At 40.4% G+C, this 10,102-nt stretch overlaps 2 protein-coding genes across 3 annotated transcripts; both read right to left on the reverse strand.

Annotated features, from left to right (window-relative positions):
* Positions 1–98: 98 nt before the first annotated feature.
* Positions 99–4,188, reverse strand: aqp10b (aquaporin 10b). Its single transcript, XM_031739501.2, is given in 7 exon segments — positions 99–313; positions 408–625; positions 896–1,014; positions 1,229–1,366; positions 3,135–3,261; positions 3,951–4,119; positions 4,121–4,188. Coding segments are annotated over 7 exon segments (1,014 nt in total). The 5' UTR covers positions 4,162–4,188; the 3' UTR covers positions 99–111.
* A 3,015-nt stretch (positions 4,189–7,203) lies between these two features.
* On the reverse strand, positions 7,204–9,485 carry hax1 (HCLS1 associated protein X-1). 2 transcript variants are annotated; one of them, XM_031739497.2, is made up of 7 exons: positions 9,279–9,485; positions 8,747–8,997; positions 8,281–8,480; positions 8,135–8,189; positions 7,905–8,038; positions 7,675–7,810; positions 7,204–7,599 (listed from the first exon to the last, which is right to left on the reverse strand). In XM_031739497.2, the coding sequence occupies exons 1-7, from the start codon at positions 9,341–9,343 to the stop codon at positions 7,526–7,528; spliced, it is 915 nt and encodes a 304-aa protein (XP_031595357.1). In that variant the 5' UTR covers positions 9,344–9,485; the 3' UTR covers positions 7,204–7,525. The 2 variants fall into 2 exon arrangements, with proteins under 2 accessions (XP_031595357.1, XP_031595358.1); XM_031739498.2 differs by having other exon boundaries at positions 7,690–7,810; positions 9,279–9,483.
* Between the last annotated feature and the right edge of the window lie 617 nt (positions 9,486–10,102).

The following is a 10,102-nucleotide window of genomic DNA, read 5'->3' on the forward strand; positions in this document are numbered from 1 at the left end:
TTGTTTGGATCAATCATTTATCCCTACATAGATAATTTCAGTTACTATCACACCTTAAAAAGCATTTACCACACACAGACAGTGTTGTCTCTCTTTTACACGATTTAATCATTAAGTTGGCTTTTCACGGTCTGCTTCCACCCCCTCCAGCTCAACCCCCATCTTGTCATTTGTATTCTCCGGACATGAGGCCTGGGATTCGGACTGCTCTGAAGGATGGTGGACTTCAACCATCAGCTCGTAGATCAGTGTTCCCAGAAGCGCTCCAACACAAGGAGCCACTATGGGCACCCACCACCAGCCACTTCCGGCCCTGCAAAAATAGACAGCATGTTTGCTTTAAGATAGTCAACAATGTGAGGAAATAAGATGGGAATTAGCAGAGCATCCGGAGTGAAACCACTAACTTGAAAACATCCGCCCCCCAACCGGCAATGTAGGTGAACAACCGAGGTCCAAAATCTCTTGCCGGGTTGAGTGCATATCCGCTGTTTGAGCCCATTGAGATGCCAATGACCAGCACTGCTGCTCCCACTAAGACAGGCTGAAGATAATGAGGGATGGAGCTGTTCCTCTGGTCTCCGAGAGCCAGGACGCACAGCAGCAGAGCGGCCGTGCCAATCACCTGGATGACATGGAAGTGGTTAGAGATATGCAGGAAGGAACAGTATGATTTTATCCGATGGAAAAAGAGCGTTTCCTGGCTGGGTCAAGGCAAGTTACTCCATTTATCAATGTGGATCTAAGTTTCAGGAAATAGCCTGGTGTATTTTTGGTGATATAACTGTACAGGTTCACATGACTATTGAGCAATTATACCATCTTTATCTGTCAGCCTGATAACGATGAATGATCCTTAATTAATAAGAAAAACAAGGGCGTCACGGCATCTGACCTGGTCCACGATACCTCCCCACACACTCAGGTAGTCAGCGGGGTAAGTGCAGAATATGCCTGCTGTGGCTTTGGGACCCGTCACTGTCAGATCGCCTCCGCTGTACGCCTGGATGGCGTCTGCAAACATCTCATCGCGCACGCATCATCAAACAGACACAAAACACAGTTTATTGTTCAGAGCCGTGACGTTTCCAGAACACAAATGGTGTTCCGACATGAGATGACATGAGAGCAAGAGCTTATCAAACGACATGATTTATTTGATTTGAAAAGCCTCAATTTATGAATATCAACTCCCTTGTTGTACCTGAGCTCACTGTTAAACACTCACCATAGTACTGCAGAGCAACTGTAGCCGCAGCCAGAAAGGCTCCCAACACTTGGAAGAAGATGTAGAAAGGCAGTTTCATCCATGAGTGGCGGCCCAAAACACACAAGCTCAGAGACACAGCGGGGTTTAAATGAGCACCTTAAAAAGAAATCACAGTTATGACATGCAAATCAATTTATAAGTATTATGTAAGGTGTTTTTTTCTGCATTTTTGGTTAGTATAATATTAATGGCGGTTCCAAACAACACATAGAAGAGTTCATTTCCAGGTATTATGATCTAAACTGGGATTCACACAAAACTGTTGATCGGGGTAAGACTTGTCACCAGATGTGGGGTCAAGTGTGGCCAGCACAACAATCAACAAGCTTTTTCTTGTTAGAGATCTGCGTACATATTAATTTAATCACATCTTTTTCTAGCAGTTTCTCAGTGGCTGATGTTCCTTTACAGACATGTTAACAGTCTTATGAGGTTTATCAGCTATTAAAAAGGAATGCTCTAGTTTCTCATAATTAAATAAGAGTTATCTTAAAATTATAAATTTATATTAAACCCCCTCCCTGCCTGTCCTAAGCCTGGTTTTACAGGCGGTTTCTTCCTGTTAAACAGGAGTTTCTTCTCCTCACCATCACCAAGTGCTTCCTCATAGGGGGCTGTCTAATCGTTGGAAATTCTCTCTCATATTGCAGGGTCTTTATCTTACACCATTAAAGTGGTGTGACTGTTGTAAACTGGTGGTTTACTGTATAAAAACATACCTCTAACTTTAGATTAAGAACAGATTGTCTGGCTCCGTCATTGTTCGTCACAGTGAAAAATAGAGTTAATCAACTCACACTAACAGTTTACATACACAGTCATTGTGATTCTTGGCTTTTAATGATTTCTTTGAACTGTTCTTTCTCCAGAGTGGAACGACTGCGCAGCTTAGTCCTCTCGGCAGAACTGGTAGTTTGTTTAGATAGTTTGGGTTCCTGTCACAGAACCGGATTTTAAGCATAATCCACAAATTTTCAACAGGATTTAGGTCAGAGCTTTGGGAACGCCATTCCAGAAGTGTAATGTTAACCTGCTTTAACTGTTCCTAAATCAGTTTTGATGTGTGTTTGGGATCATTGTCGTGTTGGAACACCCAACTTTGTCCAAGTTTCAAACATCTAGCTAATGATTTAGCAGCTTGATGTTAGCAGCACAACAGCCTCAGACTGATGCTACCACCACCATGCTTGACAGTTGGCACAATGTTCTTACGTTTGAAAGGCTCGCGTTTACTCATTTAAATATACTCTTTGTCATTGTGGCCGTATAGCTCAATCTTGTCTTGTGTGACCATCAAACTTTTTTCCAGATGATATTTAGTTTTGGTTTTGGAGCAGGGCCTTATTTCTTTGTCAGCATTCTCTCTGTCCATGGTGACTTGAAACTCACTTCTTAATCATTTCTGCTTGTTTAGAAATGTCTCAAGAGATGTTCCCATTGTAAATCTACAATTTTCCTTCTTAGATTTTCACTGAATTCCTTGGACTTTCCCATTGTTCAGAGCATTGGTCAGTCCACTGAGTGCTGTCAATTAAATCTCCTTCATGCTGGTAATGAAAAACTACCAGCTGTAGTGATTCATGATCACTAGCAAGAAGTTAATAGGCTCTGGCCTTGTCAAGTTAAAAAGGCCTCAGCACTGCTTATTAAAAGATTTAAGTCAGTGTGTGTATATATTTGAGCCTGTGTGGATTAAAGAAAATAGGTAAAGATGTATGCTGGACAATCATTCCACCCTGGAAAAAGAACAGTGCAAAGAAATAATTAAGTTCCTCAAATTACCATGACATTAATGGCAAAGATTAGCGTATGTAAACTTCTAATCACAGCTCTGCATACCCAGTAACTTCGTTCAGTCCCTTACCCGATACTCCACGAGACACAAAGACCCCAAATGTTACTCCCAGAGCAAAACCCAGATTAATTGAGAGGTACTGGCCCTTTTTGTCTTCAGTTGTGACCACTTGGGCAACAGAGCCACATCCAAACAGCTGCAATTACATAAAATGAAGATAAGTATTAGCAGTCGAATATATACATGAGTGTACCCAATCAAAACAGTGGATAATGATCTAAACTCTCAAAGCCTTTCTGGCACATCCAACTTCAGACCTTCCCCCAAATTAATGCCCCACAGTCAATAATTTTCTAATGAATCCACAATAGCAGCATTTTATCTTGTTTAGATTCATTCAACATACATCCAGTTTGAATGTTTTCACCATGCAGCACAGTAAAGACGTGATGTTCTGACACACTTGGTGCAATCTCCTTTTTTATTATTTAACTAAAGAGCTGCTTTATGATTTGTGCTGTAAATGTTCATTGCCCCAGATAGTCAATAGAGATAAAACAACAGCACTGCAGTCAAAGGAATATCACCTTTGGAAATCACTAACAGGAGAGTCCAAATTTACGCCCCCCCTCCCCTGCAGTCCCTGTCACCCTCTGTCCGTTTTAATCAGGCCAAAGTCCTTAGTTATACACCGTGCAGAGTTATGAGGTGCTCTAAACAAACCAGCAGGGCATTTTACAGGAAACTCACTGACTGACACACTTGATGTTGAGTTTACGGGCTGAACTGAGGGAACTTTATTTGTTTTTTTAGTTATTAAGAAAGTTCCTACACAGCTAACTATATCTTAAATGTATGAAAACAAAAGAAGAAAAGGATACTTGCAATCAGGACGTAGACGCCGAGACATTCAGCCATGCACTCCCTGATCAGCTGGTTTCTGATCTGACATTTCTTCAGCAGCCTCTCCATCCCTGAGCTTTCCTCTGCGCACTCTGGGCACAGGTGAGTTTTCAGAGCCGGGCAGGTTTCATCGGGTGGATCTGACCCGCAGCACTGCACCGTCTGCCTGGCTGAGCAGAGTTTGCTCTTTCATGCTGGAGGTGGAGGCTACGTCACACGCTTTATGGAATTGCTGACGTGATTATGAGTGTGTGTGGACTCAGGACATCTTAATCACAGCATGCGTGATGAAAAACAGTCTGTGCACCAAAAGCTCGATAGTGGCTCAGTGGAGGGATGGAACTGGATCTGATTGTTCCCGTTTGATCGGAAAAGAAATTCAAGATCTTAACTCTGTTATGTTACATGCACTGCTGTTTTTTTTTCAACATGGATCATTAGTATTCCCACAGGATGAAAAACATTAAGAAACAGAGATCAGCTGATGTCAGTTTAAAAGAAATGGAGCAGATCCGTCTGTACGTCTTAATTTCGCTGGTCTTGGTGTAAAATAACAGCGGCACATTTACTGTCCATTAAAGTCAGTCCAGGCGCCTGCTGTCACATTACAAAACATAAAAACAATTAAACACGTCAAAAGATGATCAGATTGAAATGCACTTCTATATAAACAGACTGGATTGTGTTCTCACCACAGCAAAAGGACATTTGTGAAAGGGGCTCTGGTTTTTGTAGTGGTTTCTAGATACGGTTCACAGATCACAGGGGATTTGTGGAGAAAGGGCAGCAAAAGGACCTCACATCATTGATAACATGATACAAGATGAAGCTCTGCGTGGTTAAGCCAACATTAAAGCTTCATTTTAACCCATTAAAACTACCTCATAAAAATGGTTGTCACGCAATATATATTCTCTCTTTATCCAGGAAAAAGTCTCATTGAGGTTAAAATCTCTTTTTCCAACAAATATAACACATAAGATAAAAAGAGGACAACTGATATTTAAGTGAATGCAAACATCCATGCAGTATCAGATCACATAAATTCTGTATCTGCATCACAATAGTTTGATTATGATATATATGAAGCCAACTTCCACAGGAAAGATCCCGTTATCCTCACTCCTCTTAATAACTGAGCACAGCAGCAAGACCTCGCACATCAAAGAGTATCCAGCACATTTTAATGTTGATTAAACTTAAATTAATATCCTGTAAACATAGAAACTGAAAACCTGACACATTCATTTGCAGAGCAGAAGGAAAAGTTTTATGTGGAATCAGCTGATTAGGATGGACCAATGAGGAAAGGTTTCATAAACCCTCGTAAACACAGTTAAACAGAGGACGACTTGATAAGGTTTAATGGTGTAACTACAATGTAAAAAGATTATAGCACTTATAATACTGTCAGAGACATGATGACACACAAAGATGGAAAGTGTAACGTGATTTCAGTGACTTCCATCCAACACTGAAAATTTGACCCAATAAGCACCTCGGCCTTTCTCCACACTGAACGGCTGCTTTAGTGCACTTCTCTGTGTACCTCACACCGACACACACAATATACAGTATCCATCAGATATACAGCATCTCCACTCAGGTAATTTCACTCAGTGCCACCTTTAATAAACAAAAATAATACATACAAAACCACAATTATTCTGATCTCTTGGTAATGCGTTCACATTTATTACACAATCTTTTTAAATTTAGATCGTTTTGACTGGAAACAGCAAAGTTTACTAAATTAAAGTGGCAAAGGATTCCCTGTTTAGGTATTTCAGTTCAAATGAAAAACAAGCATCGACAGCTGACAGTGAAGTATTTGCACTGAAGACTTGGAAGAATTTTAATTCATATCAAAACCCTTTTAGACTCAAAAATGAACATTTGTTTGTTCATGTGTCTCTTCCAAGGTTATTGTAACTAAAAACTATGCTGAGCTAAAAACTAACTAAATGTTTGGGTTCCTATTATTCCGCTCGAGGTATTTTCTATGCAGCACAAAATACTGACTTTTACACCGCTCTTCACGAAATGTCACAATCAATCCCCAAGTTATTTCTTAAAGTAGAAAAAACCCAGTTTATCAGTTTTTAACTAATTTTCTTAATTCTTTGCCCACTGTCACTGTGATTTAACCCTCATATACAATAAATTTTCTTTTCATTTATTTCATTTGCTTAAATATGTATCATTTTTCAATATACAGTTAGTTGCTTTATGTGTTGTTTTATTCTGTGTGATTAGAAAAAAGAGAAACTATTGTCATTTGTTTTGCCTGTCCATTTTTTCCTCTTGATTAAAATTTTAAAATGTAAAAACAAAAAAACCCAAAAGCATCTGTATTTGTATTTTATTCCTTTTAGCCTAAAACATTACCTTTAGTTTATATCCCTCTCTGGCTTTGAACACAGAAGCCCAACTAACTGCTTTTCAAACCTCTGAGATTTTCACCAGAGAGATGAACCAAAAATGACTTTTTCCACTGGCTGCACTGAGGTACAGTATAAGAAAAAAAAATGCTACTCTGCTATAGTCAAGATTAGACATATGGAGCCAGAGATTATTATAATAGGATCCCTTTAAAGCAGGAGTTAGTAACTGACAAACATTGAAATGTCAAAAAAGTTTAAATTTAGCACCATCTGCTACAGAAATGTCTGTTTTTGTAACAGACCCACAGTAAAAAAAAATGACATTCAACTTTTTCTTTGAATTAAGAAAAACTTTGTTGTATAATTATGGGACAGTCCAGGCGATGAGCTACCAGATGTTTCTGTAATTTTGCACATTTACTAATTATAATTTAAGCACAACTGGTTGGATTTACAGATTTCTTTCATTTAAAACAACAGCATTTCTTTATCGTGTGGACAAACTGACACAAACGGTTAAATGTGTAAGCTCCTTTAAATTAAGAGAAAGGGCAGCGTCACTCGTCCGTCTCACTGGAGGTTTAAATGAGCTGTATAGAATGACTGTGACCCTGTAACTTTGTAGCCCTGTAGAGCCTGAACCATGAAATAGCTGCTAGAAAATGAAGCATTTATGGATCCTTGTGTCAAATTAAAAGTAATATGAATTTTAAATTGTATCATACGTCCAGCATTTTTTTTAAAAGTTTTGCTTAAAAGTATATTGTGCAGTTTATTTCGTTTTCTTGATAATGTAGAAGCTGAAGACTAAAGATACCGTTACTAACAAAAATATGAGCCAAACAACTTTGTACATATATTAAGAGTCTTTATTTAATTCTTCACTCACTCACATCCACACAGGCTTGTCTACAGGACAATACAAAAATAAAATATGGAAACGTGAATTGTTCAGCGTCTCATGTGTCTCAGTGTGTCATCATCAATAGCTTTCAGGATCTGCAGCTTCGATCCTGCATGATCAGTTTGGACTTCCAGTTTCATCTTAAATGAGCCAGCGAGACTTTATCCAACATATTCATTTTGGCAAAGGAAGTCCATGAAACTGTTTGTCCATACATTGGTATGTAATATAAATATGCCAGCTCACATCTCTACTAACTCCTTCACATTTTATTTAAAGCCTCCAAAGAACCTGGAGAATAATGAGTCATCATCCCGCAAGTCTGAGAAGTGGTGGGGATCACCTGGAAGAAAACCAAAAATAAATACTTTTTTTTTTGTGTGTGTGTGTGTGAATAAACAATTCAAAGAACACACACCCGAGACAAGCTGACCTGGCAGCACAGGTCCATTCGCATGATCTGGTCCCTCAGAAATCCCAGAACCTCCCGAGCGAGTCACTGTGGTCTCCTCGTTGCCTTGGCCGTCTCTTACCGTACGCCTCTCCTCTACACTCTGACACACGCAAACGAAATGCTCATCAAAACTGAGACAAAACTATTAAAAGAATCACTATGAATGTATTAATACAGAATTAAGAAACACTCACCCCATCAGGCTTCACCACCTTAGTGACAGTGACAGACTGAAAGAAAGACCGTGTTCTGGGCTGGTTTGGTGCCTGACCAGCAGGTGGCGTCAAAATCTGATCCAAGCCACCAGAGGACACAGCCGAGTCCAGATCTTGGGAGGATCAGAATGGGAATAGAAAATAAATTTGACACAATCTAAAAGAGCTTCCACTAAATTATCAAATACAATGTAAATATCACCACCCACCTCTGTCACCTTTGTGCTCCTCCTCTGGAGTTTTGTGTCTCCAAATATCATTAAACTTTTAAACACACAATACAAAAATCTCAGTGAATATACAATAGCTTGTGTCGCAACAGAAACAAAGAGGGAGGAGTGAATATCTCCTTTACCCTGGAAAAAGGGGTCCGGCCATGAAATTCAGGTGACTCGTAAGAAGGTCGGTGATCACCTCGGGGCTCTCTGGATCGTTGTTGTGTGTCACTGTCAGGATATTTGAGCATAAAGTCTCTCAGAGGGTTTCCACTGGAGCTTGCTTGCCCTCTCTCTGCTCTGTCCTGAGACGGTGGTGGTGGCATGATGTGGGGAACATCTAAAACACAAAGAGGGCAAAAGAGCAAACAGGTTAAACACAGAGCAGAGGAACATGTCGAGTTGTGGTTAGAATTTGAGTCTTCATGGGCATGGATGTCATGATTAATTTTGCGCTTTTAATTATTTCTTTTTCCAGGGTGAAAGAATTGTACACCATACATCTTTACTGACACTTTTTTACTTGTTTTTTTGTTTTTTTTTGTTTTTTACATTTCATCAAAAACAAGCGACATGAAAACAGGGCTTGTGGGTCTGTTTTCATACCAAAGTGTCCAGCCTCTGGATGTCCCTCCCAACGACCCAGCTGGGAGAATATCTCCTCCATCTCCCTGAGGACGTGGCCAAACATCGGGGGGTCCTGAATCCGCATCCCGTCCGGGCCAAAACTGAAGCCAAACCTCCAGGCGCTGTCAAAGGGGTCCTGCTGCTCCCCACTGAACCCATCATAGTGGAATCCATCTTCATCATCTTCATCGTCATCATCGTCATGAGTCATGGCATCGAAGAAAGGGTCCCTGATAGACGAAGTAACACAAATGTACAAGCTTTGAAATCTCCCTTTGGTTTAGAAACTGCGTTATAACATGCCGCCAGCAAACAGACCTCAAAGTACTCAATCGTATTAACTCCGTGAACATAAATAACACCTAAATAAATCTAGCTGAAGGACCCCTGTGGTTTTCCTGGCAGAAAATACTAATCTTGTCCCTGACATAGGTGCACGCAACAGAAAGTGTACTAAGTTCAGCTAGCTTAGCCGAGTGTACAGCTGCGTACTTCGACGCCATAAACTCACCTCCGGCCACGATAATGGCCTCCGGGTACCCCGAAGAACCCGCGGAATAAATCAAAAACACTCATTTAACTGCAGCTTTGGTGGACACTTAAACCATAACTTAAAATGTGCAAGCAGCGGACATCCACTGGAGAAACTCGCCAAGAAGTACTACAGCTGTCAACAGTGTCGTAAAGCGTTCTAGACGATTCATCATGACGCAATCTGTCGTAATGTTATTTTACCGTAAATAATAGATAAAATGGGCACTCGAAATAAAAGCGCACTGTTGAGATTCAGGTAACAGACGGCGGGTCTATGCCCAGGGCTGGCAAGATGGCTGTGTCTACATCGGCTCACTTCTCACCTTGCTTGTCATGTGCTTCATGGTGTTGTGATGTCAAGATGTATGTGCTCTCTGTGCAGAGGAGTTTTTTTTGTTTTCTGTTCTCATGCTGACCTCCCACAAGGAACCCAGTATGAGGTCTCTTTTTTTCATTCCTCCATTTGCCCATTGTATTGTACATTTCAGTGTTCTTCCAATTACTACCTGTCTCCGACCTGTCTTATGTATGTATGGTCGGGGGGGGGTCCAATTTCACTGCAGGTGAAAACTTGCATGTGACAAATAAAGGTTTGATTGATTGATTGGCAGTATGGTCAACCACCTTGAACCTTGAAGGGTACACCAGAATTAGACTACAGTTTGCACGGAGTCGACAAAAATTGGACAACAGAAGATTGGATAAAAGTTGCCTTTCTAATAAGTCTCCATTTCAACTGCGATATTTGGATGGTAGGGTGAGAATTTGGTATTGACAACAAAAAGCTTGGCACCATTTTGT

Source organism: Oreochromis aureus, linkage group 22, assembly GCF_013358895.1.
Source record: "Oreochromis aureus strain Israel breed Guangdong linkage group 22, ZZ_aureus, whole genome shotgun sequence".
In the NCBI taxonomy this organism is placed as follows: Eukaryota; Metazoa; Chordata; class Actinopteri; order Cichliformes; family Cichlidae; genus Oreochromis; species Oreochromis aureus.